General features: G+C 40.1%; 1 protein-coding gene across 10 annotated transcripts; it reads right to left on the bottom strand.

Moving 5' to 3' along the window:
• Positions 1 to 735: 735 nt before the first annotated feature.
• Positions 736 to 20,224, bottom strand: GABPB1 (GA binding protein transcription factor subunit beta 1). 10 transcript variants are annotated; one of them, XM_051628366.1, is made up of 11 exons: positions 18,999 to 19,565; positions 15,617 to 15,782; positions 14,371 to 14,524; positions 12,934 to 13,041; positions 12,534 to 12,701; positions 12,019 to 12,213; positions 10,812 to 10,923; positions 10,422 to 10,535; positions 8,629 to 8,814; positions 7,239 to 7,354; positions 736 to 2,534 (listed from the first exon to the last, which is right to left on the bottom strand). In XM_051628366.1, exons 4-11 carry the CDS (start codon positions 13,039 to 13,041, stop codon positions 2,382 to 2,384), a joined length of 1,152 nt encoding a protein of 383 aa, XP_051484326.1. In that variant the 5' UTR covers positions 14,371 to 14,524; positions 15,617 to 15,782; positions 18,999 to 19,565; the 3' UTR covers positions 736 to 2,381. The 10 variants fall into 10 exon arrangements, with proteins under 10 accessions (XP_051484326.1, XP_051484327.1, XP_051484329.1 ...); XM_051628367.1 differs by lacking the exon at positions 18,999 to 19,565 and adding an exon at positions 18,835 to 18,850; XM_051628369.1 differs by lacking the exons at positions 15,617 to 15,782; positions 18,999 to 19,565 and adding an exon at positions 19,804 to 19,924.
• Positions 20,225 to 23,192: the final 2,968 nt, after the last annotated feature.

Here is a 23,192-nt window from a genome sequence, read left to right as displayed (position 1 = left end):
CAAAGGCCTGTTCCATCAAAACCGTGGGAAATTCCCCATTTGGACATGAACATTACCCATTATCACTACTCAGGCTAACACTGAAATTCTTATCGTTATTAAGAGTTCACAGAGATTAAACTGTAGTTAAGTTTGTGGGATGTGAGGACACAAACGTTATTTTCATCACAGAATAATTCAATTGGAGCAATGACTAACCAGCACATTTAACATGACTAGCTGGTTCCTGGCATTTCCTACTGACATCATGGATAGTTTCTGGAAAAAAAAAAAAAAAAAGAAAAAAGAAAAAGGAAAAAAAAAAGCTATTTCCAGTTAATCATTGCAAAAGGCTTGCTTCAAGTCCTAGTACCAGCTGAGCATGATTATATCCTTGAAAATAATTATTCTAAAAACCATTACCATAGATCTTCCATTTTGTATTGTATTTTTATTTTTGGTGGGTCAAACTTGCCAACTGGGATCAAGTTTGCCAAATTTATACCTATACCAGGATAGTTGGATTTTCTTCCTAACTGCCAATTCTATAAATTCAAGTCAAAATCAGAAGAAGGAAGATTTTACTCCACATTGCAGAGTGCCATTCTTCACCCACACCACCCTCCTGCCTTTGAAGGCCATTCTAAGCCTAAAACTGCTTTTTCATACTTTTCTGAATGCCTGACACAGCACAGCTTTGACCTTCCAATGCACAAACAAAACAACTGGAATGGAATTGATTCTACACTATATATATATATGTGGAAAAGATATTTAATTGTAAAATAGAAAAAGTAGGCCAGAGTACAGTTTTAAGGGTAATTCTTCGGTGTACAGTAATAGGTAAACTAGACTTTTTGCTTAAGTTTATATAAACAATTCCATAAAAGCAGTGAAACATGGAACAACAAAGCAAAGCACAAAGAGTTTTATCTTAGGAAAAAGGAACCTGCACAGTAGTTCAAAACTTAATGTAACACAGCACTGAACAATCTTAAGGCAGCTCAGTCTAAGCACAGGACTAGAAGCCAGCTCTCCTGAGATCTACTCCCAGGTTTACCACAGCTTCACGTGGTCTTGGGCTAGTCATTTAACACTCCTTGTGTTGCACTTATATCAGCTATAAAATTGAGACAATAACACTCACCTGCCTCAGGCAGTACAGTAAGGGCTCTTTAAAAAGATTTTACAAAGCTCTGAAGATGTAACGTGCTATATAAATTCTAAGCATAATAGATCACTGCACAGACACACACAAACACAGTATCACAGTGAAGAACAATGATGCTAGGTAAGAAGAGCATCACTACAACATAAAAAATTACTTGTCCAATTGCATAATTAAAATGCAAAGGTCTGTTTAGAAAAAAAACATATCATTTAAATTATTTCAAGGCTATTGGGAAAAAAAGATCAATAGGAATATTCTAAGAGAACTACTATTTGTGTTCCAGTGGAGACATTCTTTTCTTTTCTGAACTTTAAAATGTTTGTACAGGAAAAGTGTAAGACACATAAAGTGAAGTTTCAATGCCTCCACTACCAAATTTTGAATTGCCTCTAATATGTAAATTGAGATGGGTTTTTTTGTTCTTTTTAATTACAAATTACATTCTTCCAAGAAATATACCATCCACAATAAAACTGGCTGCTAGCTTACTTCAAATTACCTATAAGCTAAACATTTTTCTCATAATTATTCTCATCTTTGCTGAAAAATAGCTATGCAAGATGTATGTGTAGAAATTATAAAAACATGCAGCGTATGTACAAACTGAAAAGTTTAAAAAATATTAGCTTCATATACATGTAAATCTACTTGGATATATCTGAAATTAAATATAAAAATTTCACTGCCTAAAATAAAAAAAAAAAAAAACCAAAATGGTTTTCAGAGAATCTGAGACAACTACTTAAAGCTGTACAAAGATTTCCACCTGGAAATGTCTTATTCAGAGAATTTTAAGTTGTTACCATGTAGAAATAACTGTTAACTCATTTTGTCACATAATTAATTTTCAAGTTGTCAGCTTAAATCAACATCATCACCCTTAAAACTGTTCTGTTTTTCAGAAGTTAGATTAATACTAAAATCAAAAATTTCACAAAAACATTGGCTTCTCGTGTTTCTGGATCCCTTCAAAAAGATTTATCAACTCATTTTGAAACTGTAAAAAAAACAACTATTTACAGTATTTCATTTTAAATACTTTTCACAATTTCTAAATTCAGAGTTTTTTATGTTACAAGAAATCCACCAGAGCTCACGGCATAAGTCCAGTTATCAACTTGTAGCATCTTCTGTATCATGGAATCCTGTGTCTGTACCTATATAGGGTACAGTTCAAGATTGTACTGCAGGTTTTTAAAAGTAACAGGCTTTGCAGTATGTTCATATTTTATTACACAGCTTCTTTATTAGTCTGGAGGCGGTTCATTGCCTCTAACTTCTGCCGATAGGCCTCTGCTTCTTGCTCTTTCTTTAGAAGCTGCTGGCGATATTTTTGTGCTTCTCTGTTTGCCTCATCCAGCTGCTTCTGAAGAGTTTCTCTTTCCTATTAGAAACAGAACCAGCAACATTTTGTCAAGTATGTATCAAATACAAGTTAAAATGCACATTTTCTTTACATGGAGGTAGAGCATTGTGGTATCATGTAGAAACCGTTCAGTTCTTACTGAGGCAAACCCACATGAATGCTGCTGTGCAAAGTAAACATCAACTAGCACAGCAGCCAACTCCCCACAATCAGGCTTGAGGTGTAAATACAGCAAACTCAAGTTTCTTTAGATGCAAAGATACCAAGCAAATATTCATGGAGAAAGAGTGAAATAAAAAGGCAGAAACACAGTAATAAAATACTAAATAAGATATTAACATTTATCCAATTACCCAATTCCTTTTGTTACTTGTTTTTGTTTGTTTTAAATCAACTTCTAATAGGACTGGAATCCAATCTAACAGGATTGTCCCTTTCTTTTGTATTTTTAATCAGACAGTATAATCCAGACCTGTTACCTAAGAGCAGTTTGCACTAGAGAGTGACAGCTGCCACTGAACTGAAAAATACACATAACTCATTTCTAAATGAAGTCACCCGAAGTTATTGATACTTTGCAATCCAGGGGTGTAATTACATCCCCAAGGACACCACATTTTTATCAATTAACAGGCATTTAGCTAGGTAAGCTTTTTCAGTTCAAAAAGATTAACTTAAGGCTTCATCCTGTATACAAGTTCATTAAAATGGTTTTCAAGCAAAACAATATGGGAAATGCCACTTGCTATGAAGCTGCCTTAGGAACAGAATGCATTTTTTTCTCCAGTGACGTGGGTATTCTGTTTGATGCTGCACTGAGCCCAATTGAAAAAGCAATTTGCTTGGAAAATAGTTTTGCTTTGATCTTCAACCAAATACCATTTCATTTGAGTGCATCATATTTCTATAAGTAAGACAGTATTTGATTTAAAATAATTCCTTCTACCGTAATTCTTAAGTAGCCACAGGAGGGAGGCTGCCAGAGAAGCAACCCATCTTGCAGAAAAACAAAACTCAAAAACCACGGCCCAGTGAAAATAAGTTGCCTTTTCACCTTATGACCATCCCAGTTCAGTATCACATTCCCATTTAAAACCTTGAACAGTTGTTACAAGTTTCTCATCCCATACCGCCATAGCAGCATCCCTATTCTTCACCTCTTTGATGCACTCACATATTTTCATGGTCAGAGCCTGAAAATACAAAATACTCTGCCTCCCTTCTACTTGCTACTGCTTTCAGTACTTGTCTCAGTCACATTAGCAGTCACATGCTGTGCTGAATGTGCTGGAATACAATGACACAGGTGATCAGATCATTGCTAACAGCAGCATCTGTATAGCAAAAACAACAGGTGAACAAGAGATGTTATTAACAGGTTATAAAGACTAGCTATGATACAGAAAAGAACAAACTCCATTAAGTGTGACCTGATTTTACGTAAGTCTTCATGAGGTGAAGGAAGCTAGCTAGGGTTTGCTTCTTTTGGAGCACATGCTAATAAAATGACAGCTCGTCTGATCTTGCTTATTTGAAAAGAAGTTCAGCTTCCATGTCTGAAAATCTGGATTCTGCTTTTTAAACAAACAATGGCCAACCAACCCCTGTAGCAACTGGACTGATGAATGCCAAATGAACACTGGAGCCTACATCTCAAATGACCTGGAATTACACCAGTCATGTTCCAGCACCAGTCCAACCAAAACATACTCCTATTTCTCTGTGTTTTCTAAGTAGTTTAAGTGAAGCCATCAACTTATGTAAAAGCAGCCTTGGGAATGAGACAGTTCTCAAGGAAGCAGTCAAAGCCCTTGATCCTGCTACATGTGGAAAGAAACCCTTCCCTCTTGAAGGCACTCAGCTCTGGCATATACTGAGCTGGACATTATCTCAAGAATTTGTCACATAAAAAAACTTCAGAAATCTACTACTGCCACAAAGCAAAGCTGCACTATCTACAGGGGTGCAGAAGATTAAGAAGCATCAGCAGCTCAATGCTTCTGCAGTGCATTACAAAAAGCAAGGTGCTAACACTACTATGAAATGTGTGCAGACTGCAAACACTCCTGGGGGAGAGAAGTTTTCAGACCACATCTTATATTTCCCACAGAAGAGAGAAATAGAGAAGAGAGAAATAAGCAGTACAACACACTAGGCAAGATAGAAAAAAAAAAAAAGGGGGGAAATATAAGTCTCAGTAGCAGAAACATGAAGATAAAACCAGTATCTACCAGACAGACTAGCAATTCAAAGCATGTACATCAGTCCAGCAATTAACAGGTGCAGGTTTTGGACAGTCACAGTCTTAACATAAACAGAATGAGTTAAGGAATGAGGCAGAATATGAGGTCTAACTAGGCAGTGGAAAGAAACCTGTGCTTCTGGAGGAGCAACACAGATCTACAGTGGAACGGACAGTGAAAATTGGTTCCTTAACTTTGACATCTAGAATAGGGAGGTCTATTAACTTCATCCAATTCAGAAAGTGTTCTTCCAGCATTTTTTAGAACACAACTGAAATTGTTCAAATTATATGAAGTCCTTTTGTATCAGTACAGAAAAACCTACCCAGGTAAAAATCAATTTAGAGGATTCTGAATGCTCACAAAAATTCTCCCATTTTACCAGGAAATTTTCTTCATTACATGTAACTTTTCTTAATAGTCTATATATTGACAACAGGAACACCCAAGCATTCTTTCCAACAACAGAGAAAGCATGTCAAGTTAATAAAAATTAATTTACAATTTTATAATGTGGTCTTTTCAATTTAATGAAATTATTTCCCTAATGAACGTCACCTTTCAAACATGCAATATGAGAAAGACAGTAAAATTCAAGAATGAAAACAAAAATCAGGGTACGTTAGTGAATTATGCATGAAAATGAAAAATAGTATGTGCATGACAGGTTGGCTTTTTTTGCTGCCATTCTATGTTTAAATTATCTGTTTAGGAAAACTGCTACCAGTCTTCAAAATCAGACCCAAGAGAGAAAAATAAAAATAAAAAAAACATCACTGCAGTCACAATACTTTCACAGGAAAGTTTGTTACTTCACATGAATGTGAAGATGTTGAACTTAGACTTTCAAACTGCAGTTAACTGTTCATACACAATAAATGTAAAACATCTGAAGAAAGCACTTAGCCTTGAATCAACTCTTTATAATGAAACTGAAGATTCAAATGCCAGTGAGGCAAATAAACCAAGCAATTAAAGTTTCCTACACTAAAAAATATTTTCATGAGAGGAGGGGTCCCACTACCTCCAAATTCAAATATCTACTGCCTTCTATGATGACAACGTTTGAAGTGAATCGACTTTACATGTACTTCTTCAATGTCCCTGTTACCAAACTGAGGTACCAGCACACCCCTGTGAACCACCATAAGGCTCCTGAAGTCAACTGGCCTCCACACAGAGGCAGAGCTCTCCATCTGCATTTCCAGTTGTACAGGCAGGGACAAAGTCAGTCATCTAAACCTGATAAAGTGACTAATTGTACTAATCTAGATTTTATTTTCTTCACTTAAAAGAATTATTAAAATACCTACAGAAATGTAATTTCCTTCAGGAATAATTCAGGCAGATGTTTAGAAGTGTTAGCAAAATAAATGCTTTTATTGTAACAGTCATACATTTTTTTTAAAAATGCAGCAAGAAAATTTCAACTGTCGTGATAATCTGTTAATGACCATAAAGCTGCAAAGGTCAAAATATTTGATGTGACAACTTAGGGATAGGGAAAGGAATGATGAAAGGTAATGATTATTGTTATTAGACATGGATAACATGTAGCACATACTGTACAATAAAAAGTACTCAACTAGGCACAATTAAATAATATGAACAGAAGTTGGAGAGTACAGCTTTTGATAAATAAAATATCATGGATTTGACAAAACCAGCATGTACAGCCTAGTCAAGGCAGACAGCAATTTTCATAAACTTGTGACCAAACCAGGTCAGCACAGAAGGAGGAATGAGGTGGTTGACCTATTGTGGTTAATATAGAAAGCTACCATTTTAAACTGAACAGCTACATCTACTTGCCACATATAAAAAGAAACACTCTCTCAACGTTGTTAGGTCTTTCAAACTATAACTTAAAAAGAAAACAGGATGATGCAAAGATGTGTAACAATGAACTGCTGCAGAACTTTAAAAAAAAAAAAAGCAGGGGCGGGGCAGATAAAAACTGACAAACGCAGAATCTTACTGTTTCACATTTCCATTCACAGTTATCTAGATATCATGAATGGAAAGGAAATAGTGCTAAAAATATGATCTTACAATCAGGACAAGCATATGGTCATAACAGAAAGATGAGGGTACATTGCTCCCATTCACTGTTAGCGGAAAGAGTCGAGTTACTCGATAATGTATCAGTACCTAGTTTTAAAATCTAGCTAGTGATCTTAAAGGAAAAACAAAAAAAAACAAAACAAGTTACCATATGTGTGTCACGTATGTCATATGTAAAAGTGTCACTTTTACATGCACAACCAAAGGATGAAGGAAAAAGCCCTCCTATATTCTTTTTACAAGAAATTTGTAAAAGATATATTCCAGTAAAAGGGCAGACTGAACAAGTTATTCTTTAACACACTTCATCCTATGGTAACACAGATATTAAACTTTAGAACACCACAAAAAAACACAACCAGATACTCAGTGCTGAACACTCTGGTTAGCACATATCATGTAATATACTCCTTACTTCTATTTCTGCAGACTCCACACGATTTTCCACAATCTCTATGCACTGTCTCTTCACTGGTGGTTCTTCACTTATCACAGTTTCTTCAGCAATGTCCGTTGCTGGAACTGTTAATACTGAAAACATATTTTTACATACAAATATAATTACTTAAAAAATATTTGCACTATATTACATCAATTATTATTTCATTAACAGCAATAAAACGCAAAGCTCTTCCCTTATGAAAACACAATTTAATAAAAGTGCACTATAAAGTAAGTACAGGGAAAGTTTACTGAAAACCTTAGCTGCTTGCATGTTACCAAAGAATCTTAAAATTCTTTGTTGACAAGGCCTACAACAGTTAGCTGTGACTCTGGAGTATCATTGCCATTTTTCAGAGTAAACAGATACAAAAGTGAATTGCAGAGAGATACCAGTCCATCAACTTAGTAACTTATGTAGCAGACCACCTTCTTTATAACATTTCTTAAGCAAATACTAAATACAAAACTGTATTTTGATTAATTAAAACACCTTAGATAATTTAAAAATCCTGAAATTATCAGCCTTGGAGGAAAAAAAATATTAGGGATCTAAGGAAATTCATACTCCAATTTACTTATGCAACCATCTGGCAAATAAATGCTCTGTCACTTCAATCACTACCTACGCACGTTCATGCTTTCCAATAACTCTCTGTACTTGTTCAGACAGACTGTAAATCAAGTCATTTCTCCAGCACACAACTCTTCAAGCTCCACAATGGGAGTCTTCATGAAGAGACCAGAGAAGGCATCATTTTTGTCTAATTAATAGTGGCAGAGCATCTTTAAAAGTAATCACTCAAAACACGTGTCACAAAACAGCACTTATTACACTAGAGGTTTCCACAAAGTGCATATGGCCCAACAGGACAATCTGTGTCACCCTGGCCCCTCTGGTTCTGCCACTGCTCCTCTAAAACCTCAAGCACAGAAGACTTGGCTTTTGCTCTGTTGAGAACACACTCCATGGGACTTGCACAGCTTGCTTCATGGATCAGATTTCTAAATCCAAACTTCAGTTCCCCACAATATTTCCAGGTAGGGCAACAGCTTAAGTATTGGAAAAAGGCTTTTGTTTTACACCACCTTCTAGTTTTCTTATGAAGATTGCAAGACTTAAGCTTATTGAAGGCAAATAAAGTAGTTATCACTTTCCCCTTATGTGTCCCATTTCTCTTCCATGTACTTTAGTAACTCTTCCACTCTTTCTCCTAATGCAGACTCAGCTGACATGCTAACTCACTTCACTGCAGTAGCTTATGTACCTGAGCCTTTTGCTGTATAAGAATTTGAAGATGTATTTAAATCGATAATTACACAAAATAATTACACAAGCTTGAACCATACAAGTTTCCACTCACCTTGCTGTCCATCTGGCATGGTCACAATGATTGGTTGCCCTATTCCACTGGTTGGAATCGAATGCAGATTACCAAGCTGAATGCCATCTGTAACTATAGTAATAACTTGCTGACCTCCAGAACTGACTACTTGCTGAATAGCACCATCCACAGATTCTGCAGTCACGACCTCTTCTGTGGCCACAACTATTAACAGATTAGCAAAGGAATTAAGTTAATTTATAAATCAGGTTTCATTATTCAAATGCATTTTGGTACAGCTGAGAAAAAATTTCTCCTGTGCCTTTCAAAATTCAATCCCCTCCACCCCCCAGCTAACGCAGTAGACTAGTTACTGCTATATTGTCAATACAAACCTTTCACCAGGCCAACACAAAGCACTAACATTTTGAAACATACATGCAACTTTGTCCTGATTTACCTTGCTCAATATAATAATAATTTTTTAGCATGTTTCCTAATAAATACAACCCACTCAAAACTGAGGCTTTGGGGTCAGTGTTAACATGGCAGCAAGAACAAGAGCTGCTTTTAAGAACACATACAACTTTTGCACTGTACACATGCTGGACTAAGTTACACTAACAATATAATAAAATAAATAATTTTTAAAAATAACAAATAAAAAGTACTAGCTTAAAACTAGCTTAAGACTACTCCTCAACCAGTACCTTGCCAGGTGTACTTCAGGACACAGCCCTGATTTCTCTGCTTACCACAGAGGTCTTCAAGACAGTAACAGATTAAACCTCTAGAGAACCTTAAAGTTTTGTCTGTGCTACATGGGTACTTCAAACTCAACCACAACTTCATTTATTATACGAAGTATGAAACAGGACTAAAGGAAAAGTTCTGCAGGACTGACATTTTTACACCTTCAAAGGAGAAAGATAAAGCTAAAAAAGTAAAATAAACATTGTATGTATAAATTTGACAGGTAAAAGTAAAAATAAAAAATCCCAGCTCAACTAAATATTTCTGATTCATTATTTGATGATGAGTATACAGCAGGTGACTCCTACAGTGACTGCGTTGACAATACAACACATACCACAGCTTGCAGTGTACACTGTTACTAGGGTCTCACACTACCACTCTTCTTTAAAACAACTAGGTACTGAGACAAAGAGCAAGATCAATAGTAGCATAATCAAAGAATTTCAAACAGACTAACTCTGCATTTTATTTTCCATTTTTTCAGGGTAAAAGCAAAGCCTTTGATTTAAATAACAGATAGTAGAGTGCTTTCTATCTACAGAGATGAAATTAAATCCCCATAGACCTGTGTTGTGATGCTCGAGATGAGAGAAGGTAGATAAAACCCTGAAGCTTTCATCTTTTAAGTTAATTACAGTATAACACACACACAAATACTGACTGCAGTCATTGCTTTCTGAAGATCTTTATGTTCAGAGATCACTGTCCTACAGCACTGCTTAAATATTCAGTGTGTTTATTCAGTAAACCAAAACAGCAAGTCCTACATGAGTAAGTGGTGCTGAGTCCAATTACAGACTCAGCTGTAAGAAACAGCACTGTCACAAAAAAATCCAGGTTGAAAGTGCCAATACTAGATGCTGAGGCAAGTAGCTCTGATCTTTCAGTTTCAAACTCAATGTTGAGCTTCTGGAAAGAAACATGATTAGGACTTGTGCAGACCTTGAAAGAAAACTGGATTTCTTTTCTAAAAAACAAAGATTGTAATCTCATTTCTGTATGAACTGTTATCTCCAAAATCACCAGTTATGTACTTTTAGTATATTAAATTAGGTTAAATGACTTGGCTTTCTAACCTGGTGTTTCTGAAGAATTAGACAGTGGAGCTGATGCTTCTGCTAAAGCTGCCAACGTGGCTAATACTGATGTTGATGAATTCCCAAACTGTACAGCAGACACTCCTGTTTCATCTAGTAGGATGAAAAAAAAAAAAGTTAGCTGACAAATTGAAAACCACTGAAGTCTCTTTTGTCATTATTCCTGCACTGCTGTTTTATGTAGCTAGGTATTTAGAACACAAAAAACACACTGAAGAGGAACTGGCAGCTACTCAATTCTTACCAGTATTTTTCCTCAAGCTTTTTCAGTAAGTGGTCAAAAATCAATTAAAGTATAAAATCCCAGCAGCTTTCCTTTAGGCATCTAAATACCTGTTCCATTTGATGTATTTGCAGAAGATACCAGACCTGTTAGGTTCACCACCCCTCCAGGTCCGATGATGAACTGCGGTGTTGCTGCATGTATCGTCACAGTGTCCGGACTCTCTGGATTCGTATTGATTTGGTTCTGCATTGCAATCTAGGAGACACAGATAGTATTATTCCAATTGTAGGTATAAATAAGTTATTTACCTTGCATATTCTGCTCATACAGGATCTCCCTCATTATACTTGTGAAACGTATGCACATCATCTCACATCTCGTGCTTGGTGTAAGTACACGAGAAACTGATGTTTTTTTGCTAAAATCCTGCAGACAAAAAGTCTGTTGAAGTGAAAGAGAATAATGACACACTGCTACTTCTCCATACCCTTTATTGTAAACAAAGAGGACCGTATAAAGACAAGGCCCTTTTGTAGATGTGCAAGCTCACGTATCTAAAATGGAGGTCTGAAGAACCAAGACTGCTGTGGCAGCTGCATGCCATGAAAATTGTCTCTGACAGCTTAGGAATTGCCATGAATTGTAGATCCTTATTTTTGCCTGTCTTTGAATTATTTTGACTTTCATTTACTATATTCTTTCTGCAGTGAAGACAAGGCTAAAGGAACAGACCAGAAGTTCATACAGTTCAAGATGTTGGGGAACAACAGAATTATACAGTGGCTTAATGGGGTTTTGTTTGCTTTCTATTCTTTTCTCAATAATGCTTAGCACTTCATTTGCCTTTAAGAACACTACTGAACAGTGAGCATGCACTTCCACAGAAATATCTATTATAATTCAAATCACTTCTTCAACAATTCAATTCTAGTTTTCCTAATTCAAGAAAAATTGCCATCTCTTCTGTCTCCTGATCTCCAACTGTAAGGAAATCATCAATATCCATATACTAAGCTAATTGACAACTACAGTACAGTCAAAATGCACTGGCAAGAGCAGGGAGTTTTTCTACACCTTTCTTGTGAAGACTTCACCTAGTTCTGTGTACAACAACACCCAAATTCAAGAAAATCAAGGATATTCATCCTTGACATTGTGGGCAGTGAAACACTCTTTGGCCAACTAACGTTTACTAATATTAATCTCATTTCCATGTCATGATCTAGACTGGAGTTCAGCATTATTAGCCAATATATGGTCTCACAGATGCTAGATTAAAAACTTAGTTTATCCCATGCATAAACACGCACTTTGCAGGAAGTTCCCTTAACATAATGAACCAAAAGTTACCTGTAATATTTCTGCAAGGTCTTCATTTCCATTGTCTACAGCAATATCTAATGCTGTTTTGCAAAATTTACTCTGAGCATGGACATCTGCTCCGTACTTTATTAACAGTTCTACAACTTCTTGGTGGTTATGTTCAGTAGCCCAGTGAAGCGCAGTCATTTTGAGCATGTCCTTTGCATTGACATCAGCACCATGCTACAAACAAGATCATTGCATAAGTTATGTCATTAGAAGTATCTCAATTAAATAATGCTGGTAGCAGAATGAAGCCAAAAATTGCCATTCTCTACCACCGAGTCTTATTTGGAAACAGCAATAACCAATTAATCTAAAATCATTATTATTTTAATGCTAAAATAAATTACAGGTTACTAGGAAAACAAAGCACTCAATGCACACAGCATAAATATTCCTATCATTTCAATGTTGCTTTCATTACTAAAAAGAAATTGCAAATATTTGGTCATAAACCACTACAATATCCCCACCTCTGATCTTGTTTCAGGAGTCTTTACCTTAAGTAAGACTTCTACTATGCTGGCATGGCCTTCTGATGCTGCCATATGTAATGGAGTCCTGTCCACTTTGGTTCTGGCATCACGACTTACACCTGCTCGCAGCAGCACTTCTGTTGTTGAGTAGTGCCCATACTGTGCTGCTAGATGAAGTGGAGATGTTCCCAGCTGTAATGTAACAGTAAAGCGGCGTTTGTCAGTATGAAGTGTTTCTTCATACCCTGAAGCTATCAAACCGAGTTTGATAAAGTGTCAAGCCACCACTTGAAAATAAATTTCCCTTGCAGACTCAATGAAAGAAGCTGTCAGGGCTTTTACAGAGTATAAAGAGTATGTGTAATTGTTCTTCAGGTGAGAAGAGTTAAGAGGATTTAACAAACACTGCAAAAATTTTAATTACCCAATCTGTGGTAAAAGGTGCTCCATTTGCCATCAAAATGCGAACTTCGTCATCTTGACCTGCTCGTGCAGCTTCTAAAAGTTTCTTTCCCAAATCTACTAGTGACATCTAGTGAAGGACGTACAGGGATATAAAGAAAAATAACAACATTAATACTATTGTAAGTACACAAATTACACAGTCATTTATTTAGTTGTTATTTCTGAACTATACTGAAAAGTTCAAAACATGGAGTAGATATTTTAGACACGAGAACAATCTTTATTGATTGCAATATGCAGCTTAATTTGAGAATTATTTTTGTCAGCCAAACAGAACTGACATTGAGGTGGAGATTGCAGTATTACAATGCTGTAGCCTCAGCAGCTACTCACATCAAACTAAACTTAAACTGAACTGGATGCAGTTTCTTAGAGCAGAAAGTGGTTTAGAAGCTCTCACCTGATCCTGCAACATTCTGCAGCTTTGTGCAGCTTTCAGATGGTACTACACCTTGGCTGCTATGTCACAGGCCCAAAGGCACTGCATTCACTTCTCCAAAATGCCTGCGTGTATTTCAGAAATACCACTACGTGAACGTATTTAGATAGATGTGAAGCACAACACCTCTCTGACATCTTGTCCATCACTATCACATCATTTTGTTCAACCTAAAATATAATTTCTGTATTCCTAGCTGCAAAACAATGCAATATGCATGTACTATGCTATTTAGATCAGACATATGAACTATTTTACTCAGAACAAATGTTACCACCTGCTTCAACTGTCTACAGCTAATAAGAACATGTTAACAGCAAAATTTTGATTGGGACATGACCAAGATACTAGATGAAAAACTTTCACAACATCTTTAGATAATATGTAAACAGAAATTCCATATCATACAGACTATGCAAAACTATATGTAGACAAATGACCTCATTTTCTGTGGCATCAAAGACTACTTAGTATAACATCTTTCCAAACCCACTGTATTTCATAGTTGCTAGTAAATTTGTTCAGGAAAAAGAAAATTTAGAACTATACCGCAACTCACACTACTAACCAAAATGTATCATTAACATTTTAGTCCTATACCTATGTTTTCCACTACCAGGATGCTAATTCCAGTCACAAGCAAAGTTAAGCCTGTATTACTAAAAACAGCAGCTGCAAGGCCGGACAGCCAATTTCCTACACAAAGGTAGAGTATATAAGTTCAAAAAGAAATCCCAATAGGTTATCTTTTAATCTCTTTTCTTAAATTTACACTTCTATCACAAACCAAACATTCAGAAAGTTCTCTGCACCTGACTCAACTGGCAAAGTCCATGAGGCATATTGCTAACTAATCTGAAAGCTACTGACTCTGGAAGAAATTAGAAAGAAGACAGAAATACTGCAAATGCAGAACTCCAACATGTATCAATAGAGCCATGAACTGGAACAGATTACCTCTTTGTCTACAGAACTGACTGCAGGCAGCAATATCCCCTTCACCAAAATAATACTCCATTTATGTCCATCCTTCTAGTAGACATGGACATGTTGATTTGTCTCCAGCCAGAAAAGGGAAGAGGAGCAGGAAGGTGGCAGGAAAGGACAAATACTGACAATGGGAAAAGGAAGGAAAAAAGGAGCAGAGTCAGATGCAGAGGAAGGGATAACAGCTGACTCTCTTCCATAAAGAGAAACAGGAATAAGATAAAATCTACTATCCCTGTTAAAAGGAGACACTAGGAGAAAAACATATAAGCCAATAATAGGACAAGGAGGGCATTTGCCAAGTGCAGTAGTGAAATACAGCACTCCCTTTATATGGCACCTTTTTTTTTTTTTTTTTGGCAGGGAGACAGGGGTTGCAATTTAAGAAGGGAAAAAGCACATACAGACACACACTTTTTCTCTGGTCTAATACCACCACATCAAGGTCCTCAGAAACAAAAGGAAAGCTGGAACTTCATGCAAAATACTGAAGTTAGGGACTAATTCAGAAAGACATCAGCTCATTTTCCTTGTATTTCTTTTTGTGTAAACATGAGTAGAGAAAAAGGAACTAATAGTGTCTCCTTTTGGAATGTACAGAATAATTGAGGCTGGAAGGGACCTCTCAAGGTCACCTAGTTCAATCCCCCAGTCAGAGGAGGCCCAATAGCCTCAGGCTGTGCAGCACTCAGACCTGTTGAGTTTTGAATGTCTCTGTGAATAAATATCCACTGCTTCTTCAGCCTCATTCCAGTGCTTGACCACCCTCATGGTAAGAGCTGCCTTCTCTCTATACCTCTCTTTCTCCACTAACTAAAAAGACAGCCTTGAGAACAAGCATATACTTGATGTGTGTTAGACAACAAAAACAGGTGAATTAAATTACAGTGTGTATATTTAACACCTACACCTATTCACTGACCACATCTATACTGGGCAAAATAAACTGCAAAGTTGTTACTAAAACACTATGCAGCAAAAAAAATTCAATTCTGGTAGTCTGCAAAACACAAATCTCACTCCCAGGAGATGTTAGAGACAAACTTCAGCCTGAGACTGACACCTTTTCAGAGTCGCTCTGAACCACTACTGCTGAATATACTGTCAGAGTGACAGTACCTCAGTTCTCATCTCAATGCAAAACTAAACATTGTACTACACTCAGTAAGAAACTTTCTAATCCATGACATAATATTCATTACCATGTATTACTTACATTAACAACATCCTCTTGGCTGTGCTTTGTGTTTTGAAGTGTTTGTATTTGAAACAAGAACAAAGCATTATGTAGAAGTTTAACTTCAGCTAAAACAACGCAATTTTTTTAGAAATTAAGTAGAAGTTTCAGTTCTCATCGGCACTTGAAAGCCTGCTGGGGCCATCTAGTGGAAGAAAGGTAAAAATCTAGCAAAATTACCGAACTCAAAATCAGGTTGTGTCAATAACACACTAACAACAGCAACTGGAGAGGCATTTCCAACAAAGGACTCATGCACGTTTAATTACTTTTAACCAACGAATACTAGCATTCACAAAATGTCTCAAGAATAGTTAACCCAAAGCTGACTTCTACTTGTCAGACCATCCCAAGTACCAGTCCCGTGAGGGCAGACCACGTGTCCCACACTTCCCCCTATACTCTTCCACTGCTAGTACTAGGACATATCGAGCCGGGTCTGCAGTGTCAGAACTTCCCTTGCCAGAAAAAATCTTCAGCTCCTTTCTTGAGATCAGTCAGTCACAGTACAATAGCACAGTGACATTACCAGAAGCAAAGTTCTATATATAGTACAATAATATTTATTTAAAATTTAAATATTTCCATTTCCAAGCAGCACTCTTAGTTCTCAGTGCTGCTGCTACTCCATGTAGCATTACAAATCAACCCTGCTGAACTGTGTTAGAGGATTTTCTTCAGTATAATTTCCATCAAGCTTGGCTAGCACAACAGCTGGGTGATGCTTTATAAGAGGATTCCTTCAGACAATAAAAACACCACAGGCTCCAAAACAGTCTTGATACTGTTATTCTTATGACAATTTGAGTATGTTTTCAGACTTCTAGCAGCTCCTACACAACTGTGGGAACAGAGGATTTTGTCTACAACTGAGTAAACAGGGGAAAGCTTCTGCTAGGTTTGGACTATTTTGCATTGAACACCTCCTGAACTTCCACATTTCATTATTGCAATGCATTCTGTACAGTATCATTAGCCAGATGCCACAATGAACTGTTAACTAAAATTTAGATCAAATTATTATTGCTATTTTACTTCTGTTCAATAGGAATTCATACTCCTTTTTGATATCTATCTTATATTTGTTTTTATGCATTCTGTAAAACTCTGAACATCATGCTGTTACCAGCGGGTTGTGCAACAGCACTTGACCAGAGCTTATGTAGAACTGTGTGCAAAATGGGATCTGTACACGGGGAAGAGGACCTGAAAAATATGCAGTTTGGGAAGGCTGGAATACCACACCAGACAACAGAGCAGCAGAGTCTGCAGAGCAAAGGAAAATTATTAAATTTGGCTTAAAAAAACTGCAGCACCTGTCATACTGGAGTCCTGTCCCAAGGATCCTGGACTCAGCCTTTATTCCCCTTTTACCACTGCAGTAGTGAACATCACCCAGACAAAATCAACAGGTACAGAACAGTTGTTGTAGAACACCTACTAAGATGAAGATCTGCCAGCACACTAAGATGCAACTGCTAGCATACTTCTACCAAGGCATGCTCCTAAAAGGCAGACTTGAATGAGAAAAGCATGGACGGCACCACTGCAATTGATGGGAAGGTAGACTTAATCAACATACACCATAACACAATGACCTGCAATCACTCCTAAAAACCCCAGAAAAAAATTCATAAAATGCTACTTCAACAGGTCTCTCTAGTGAAGTGTCAGGGCGGCAGAACCACACCTGAAAGACATCAAGACCCATCATCTCTCACCCCACATTATGTCTGGAAAAAGAACATTTTCAAAATAAAATAAAATCAACCTGCTTCCCCAGATCAGATCTTTGGAAATGCCATCATCCTACCAAACATTCCACAGTACTGCTAGAGATCCAGAAGAGCAACTTCTAACTAATTTTACATGCCGATCCTAGCAAGGTCAAAAATATTAAGTACAGAGTAATAAACAGTGATAAAACTATTTAGATCGTTCATCAAGCACTCAGTTTTGATCATTTTTAGAATTGAAATGATAGGATCAACTTGATTTATTTTTGTACATCCTGATAGAACAGTGCAATGCTTGAAATCAGTACAATTCTTCAAAAAAGTTTATTATTTCAGTTATTTTTGATATCACTTAGCAGTAATTATAGTGACTTACGTGAGATAAACTCAAAAAGTTTCTGTATTGTTTCCTAAGGGGAAATCTCTTCAAAATGTATTTTGACAATGATTTCACGTGTCGTAGTTAAAATCTTACTATAAATACCAGAGTATCCACACTCCTATGATGACAATTAAAATTACACTAATACATTAACAGCAGTTGGCTTTAATTCCAGTGCTTTCAGTTTTCTCTGTGTTGTGTCTCTCTAGTTTGTTTAAACAGCAACATGACCCTCATGTTGGACTGTGTATGCACCAGATGAAAAATATCTGATCTGAGAAGGGATCAGACAAGCAAACATTTTGTTGGTTAAGATAGTCAAGTCTGTATTTATGCAGATCTGTCTGCCAACTAGTTTCATGCATTAAATAGCATCAATCATCAACGTAACTCCATTAAATAATGCCAGATGGCAGAAAAGTCTTGTCCCTCAAAAGCAGAGAGCACAGTTTGGCCATTATCTACAACAAAATGCAACATCTAAAAAATATTATGCAAGAAGGGTGAACGATTGGCACGAACCTAGATGTAGGTTGCCACTGCCAACAAAGTTTTCACAGATAAGTTTGGCAGTAGATAACAAAAAGATTACACTATGGCAGCTACGGCTGACATGAAGAATCTAAGGGCTTGTGGTGTAGCCTTTGAACTGTACTGCAACCTGAAAAGTACACCTCAGATTGACTGGAACTTGGAAATATTTTCAAACAAAATTCACCAGCCTTTTTTACTTAAGCATCTATTATGAGGAATCTTTCTTGACAAATCCAAATAGCAAATAGCCCCCCCAGAAAGTCCTAGAAAACAAACTGTTTTCAGCAAAGACTCTGGGACATGAACAAAAAGCCTGCCTCTAGTGTATGCTGATCTGTCATGTATACTCTTACCCTTATGCAGCAGATTTATGTACCCTTACAAGTACTTCTGTGTGCATACATGCTTCAATCAAACTGCTCAGCCTCACTAAAGCCTTGGAAGCCATGAGTATTTTTTTACAAAATTAAGCCAAAGTACCCCAAGGTGGGCATTCACACAGATGTAACTCTAATATGCAGCATTGGTCATTAAGTAACAGCTACCTTAGTAAGCAGGTTGAAGGACAATATACAACTGCTTTCAGCTAAAAACTCCAAGCACGTAAGACTCCCCCCAGGGGATTTTACCGCACGCTATCAGACAGCGCCTTACCCGCAGAAACTACTTTTGACTGCTAGGATAGAAAAGAAAAACAGGCGGTACTAACACATCTTATCCCACGTTTTCGTGCTCCTAATCATACGCTTTATTAGAGTCCAAATGAAGAGTTTCAGGCTCCGCGTGAGGGACACTGCGGAGAAGGGAAGCGCTCTCCTCCCACCGAGGCTGCCTCTCCCTCCTCAGGGCAGCTTTGGCGCCAAGCTCCAGCACGCAGCTCTGCCGCCCCGGGGCACGGGCCGCCGCACGGACCGGCCGCCCCGCCCGGCCCGAGACCACCCCCATGGGAGCGGAGCGGGCTGCCCGCCGGGGAAGGGCCCGGGACCGGCCGGGCCCGCTCTGCCCCTCAGCGCTTGGGCCCCTCGTCGCCCGCGCCGCGCTCGCCCGGGCTTGCGCGGCAGGCGCGGGAAAGGGGCCGCCCCGGGCGGGCGCGGGCAGCGGGGCCCCGAGGCGACTCGTCCCCTCGCCCCGCCGGCCGCGCGGCGGCCCCCGCAGCCCCCGGCCCCGGCGCAGCCCCTGCCCCACAGGCCGCGCCCGCCGCCCCGCGGGCCGCCCAGGCCTTCCCCGCACGGCCCAGGCCTTCCCCGCGCGGCCCGCGCCCCCCGCGCGGCGGGGTCCCCGGAAGGCCGGCCAGCGCGCCCGCTCTCCCCAACAGGAAATCCTGGCTGGGCTGGGCGCTGCGGAGGGAGCCGCGGCGCCGGGTTCCGGGGGAAGTGGAATTATTTTTTACCAGCGAAGAGATCAACTTCCACATCCGGTAACAGGGCCCTATACAAAGGCGCAGACTGACCTGGAAAAGCTTGGCCGGCCCGGGGGGGGTGAGGGAGAGACGGGGCGCGGGAGTGGGGCCTTACCGTGCTGCCGGCCCGGCCGCCGCCGCCGCAACAACGCCCAGGGGCGCGGGAGGCCGCCGCTCATCGGCGCCCAAAAGCCCCACACAAAAGTCCCCGCTGCGCCTGGCGGAGGGACACGGCGAAGGGCGGGGAGGGGCGCCGCGCCACGCCGCGCTGCCCCGCCGGCAGCCCCAGCCCGGGCGGGAAGCGGCGCGGGCAGCCCGCGGGCAGCGCATGGAGGGGCGCCCGCCACTTACCATGGGGTGCGGGTATTATCTTATTACACAAATATCCCCCGACAAAGGGGCTCGGCGGAGGGATACGGCCTGTGTGCCGCCTGTCGCGCATGCGCGGCGGCGCGGGGAGAGGCGGGGGAAGCGGGGACTGGAGGGGCCCGCCATGTTCCGTCCCGCTGCCCGCCCGGCGGGGGAGGGCGCTGCCCGCCCGCCCGGCCCCGGGCTGTGCTGCTGCTGCTGCCGGGGAGCCGCCCCACAAGCAGCTGAAGAGATAAGAAAGCGCGTGGCGATCCCGCACACTGGGCTTCCTGGGGCGCGTTTTGCCGCAGGGTGGCTGGTGGGGCTCCCGGTTGTGCTCCCAGGCTGAGCAAGGACCTGCTGCGCTGCCTCCCCTAGGCGGGGCTTTAGCTACAACTTTGGGATCATAGATAGGGGATTTTATAGGGGTGGCAACTCCAAAATGGCCCTGAGACCTTGCTGCTCAGATGGAGAGCTGCGGCCTTTAGTCCCGTGTTGGTGTTGGACTTTATATCCCAGCCTCTCAAATGTTTTTCCCGGTTTGGTTTCAACAATGCAGAATGATCACACATTTGCCCCAAAGCTATTCCAAGTCACAGATCTGCCGATTCCTCTGTAAACCACAGATCCCATAATCTAAAAAAGTAGCAATCACAAAATTGCACTGTTACTTATGGGATCATAATTCCAATCAGGTATCCTTAACCAGAGGAATACTTTTAGCAGCATTATTTACAGATCCATTAGGGTTTTTGCCCTTGACTTACCTAACATGGCTTTGGAGAAAATACAAATAACCAGACTCCAAATCGTGAACATCACCTCACAAATATCACAGGACTGAGTCCTCGGGTGGTTGCTGAAATAGACCCGTTCAGTCCAGGAGGAAAACTGCGTTTCCCACGTGCAGGGGCAGCACAGCCCTGGCCAGCGGGACACGGGGCTCAGGTCTCCCCATCTGACAGGACTCTCTCCAGTTCTTACAGTGTTGTGTTTTTTTTTCAGTTAGGCTGCAGGGAGGAATTATCCACTTTTTGGAAAGCCACTTAATCTTGTCTGATATGTTATCTCCTGGATGGGGGACCTGTTGGCTTATTTTTCTGTGAGTAATCAGCCAGAAGGCGGCACAACAGAACAAGTCCAGACACCTCCTCTCAGGGCTGTCCCTTGTCACGGCGTTTCAGAAACCCTAGATCCAGCCTTCATCACATCTCTTTTCCACTGTCGTGTCTCTGAACAAGCATTTAGCTCGGGTTTTCATTTACACAGTAGCAGCAGATGCAGAAAATGTTACAATGTCCTCACAGGCTACCCAAAAGCCAAACGTTCTGTATTACTGAAATTCTTATATAAAAGTGAAGAATGCAGTCTGCATTCGTCCAGTAGCATATGTATACGAGTTTTCATTATTACGATCACAATTTCTGTCTTGAAAACAAACATGTCTAATGTTGGGGTTTTTTTACAGGATTCACCAAAAGTGCATTTAAGATATTTGATGTCTAATGTAGGCAAGTCAAAACACATTTCCCATCTGTAAAGAATCTGGTTTCTTTTCCCTTTTTTTTTTTTTTTTTTTTACCCTGCTCTGTGATAGTAATTTATAGCTTTTATTAAATAATGTAATACACTATTAAAAAGAACACTGATATCTACTTTTTAAAATTATTATTTATTTATTTATGCAGTACTGCTACACAGCAACGTACATGCTGATAGGAAAATGTGTTTTAACCTACAGCAACACCACAGCATGTTATAACTCAACCAGTATGTGAGCATGTTTGAACAACTTCTTTATTATGGTAAAGCTAATTGTACAGGCAGGTCCTCCCCAACATCTTTCTATGCATGGTTGGGGTTTGGCCATACAAGACCAAAAGATTTTATGACACAATTTCTTCATATAAGAGAAACAATAAAAGGAACACTCTGAGGCCAGTTTGGAGAGCAGCTATGATGATACTCAACATTAATTTGCACACTTAGGTCCCAAGTCTTGACAGCACTTACTCCATTCATCTTGTGATAACTTTCGGGCATGACCCATCTTGGCTAAAAAAAAGTGGAGTAGTTTGGGAAAGAACTTACAAGAGCATTATGTTATTAATATTATTCAGTACAGTATATTAACTCACTTTGCTATTAACCTTTTTGATTGCACAATATAGAAGACAAAGCTGTACTGATTTCTCCCAGAATCTTTTACATGTCTAATCCCTTACACGCACTGCAAATTAGAGATGGAGGATATTGTTTGAGCCTTTCACGTATCCAATCCCAACCAATGTTACTCTGTCACTAAGTACTGTGATAGAATTACACCTCCTGGGCAATGAATCGTAGTGTTCTGGAAGGCCCCGTGAAGAACAGGCATCTTTCTCATTTTGGCTTCATTACCTCCCTGTTTCCCAAAGTGGCTGAGGGAAACTGCTCCAGTTCACAAGACTTTTCTACTGGCAAAATGGAGGAGAAGGTTAAAGCATCTTAATTGAATCCCCCACCTGGACACATTTAGGCAACAGACTGGGACTGTGGAAGGACTGAACACTGGTTTGTGTGTGCAAGATCACAATGATGTCACCTGCCTGATCGACTGACTGGAAACAGGCTCAGCACCACCCTCTCTCCTCCCTTCTCCCAGTGTTTTAAATCCCAGCATGACCATACTGGCATGTCAACACATACCTGCCACTTGCAGTGACACCACAAGCTGCACAGAAAACAGCCATCAACGAAAAATGAGATCAGAACTTAAAACGTCCCCTGTCAACGCAGTTTAGGGGGAAAAAATAAATAAATAAAAGGGTATTTTCGTAAGGGAAGGTGTCTCGGCCTCCCACACGAGATTTCACAATGCAGCAGAAAGGGCCATTTTAACGCCCAGTGCAAACGCTGGATGTCCCTCAGACAGTGACGTACCTCAGCGCCCGCTCCAGCGGCCTGGCCGCGGGAACACCAAGCGCCCGGAGCCCCCAGGAGGAGCCAGGCCCTGCCAAGCGCCCGGCCCGCAGCCCCGCGCTCCCGGGGAGCCTCCTCCAGGGCTGGTGTCGATCTGAGCCGACCGGCCTCTCCCTTCTCCTCCTCAAACCACTCCTCGAGCTACCCCCGGCTCCGGGCAGGCTCCACGGGGGGCGGGATTCCCCGCCCGGCCGC

The sequence above is a fragment of the Apus apus genome, chromosome 10 (assembly GCF_020740795.1).
Source record: "Apus apus isolate bApuApu2 chromosome 10, bApuApu2.pri.cur, whole genome shotgun sequence".
In the NCBI taxonomy this organism is placed as follows: domain Eukaryota; kingdom Metazoa; phylum Chordata; class Aves; order Apodiformes; family Apodidae; genus Apus; species Apus apus.
Note: the sequence above shows the minus strand (reverse complement) of the source record. Positions and strands in the feature narration are given on the sequence as shown.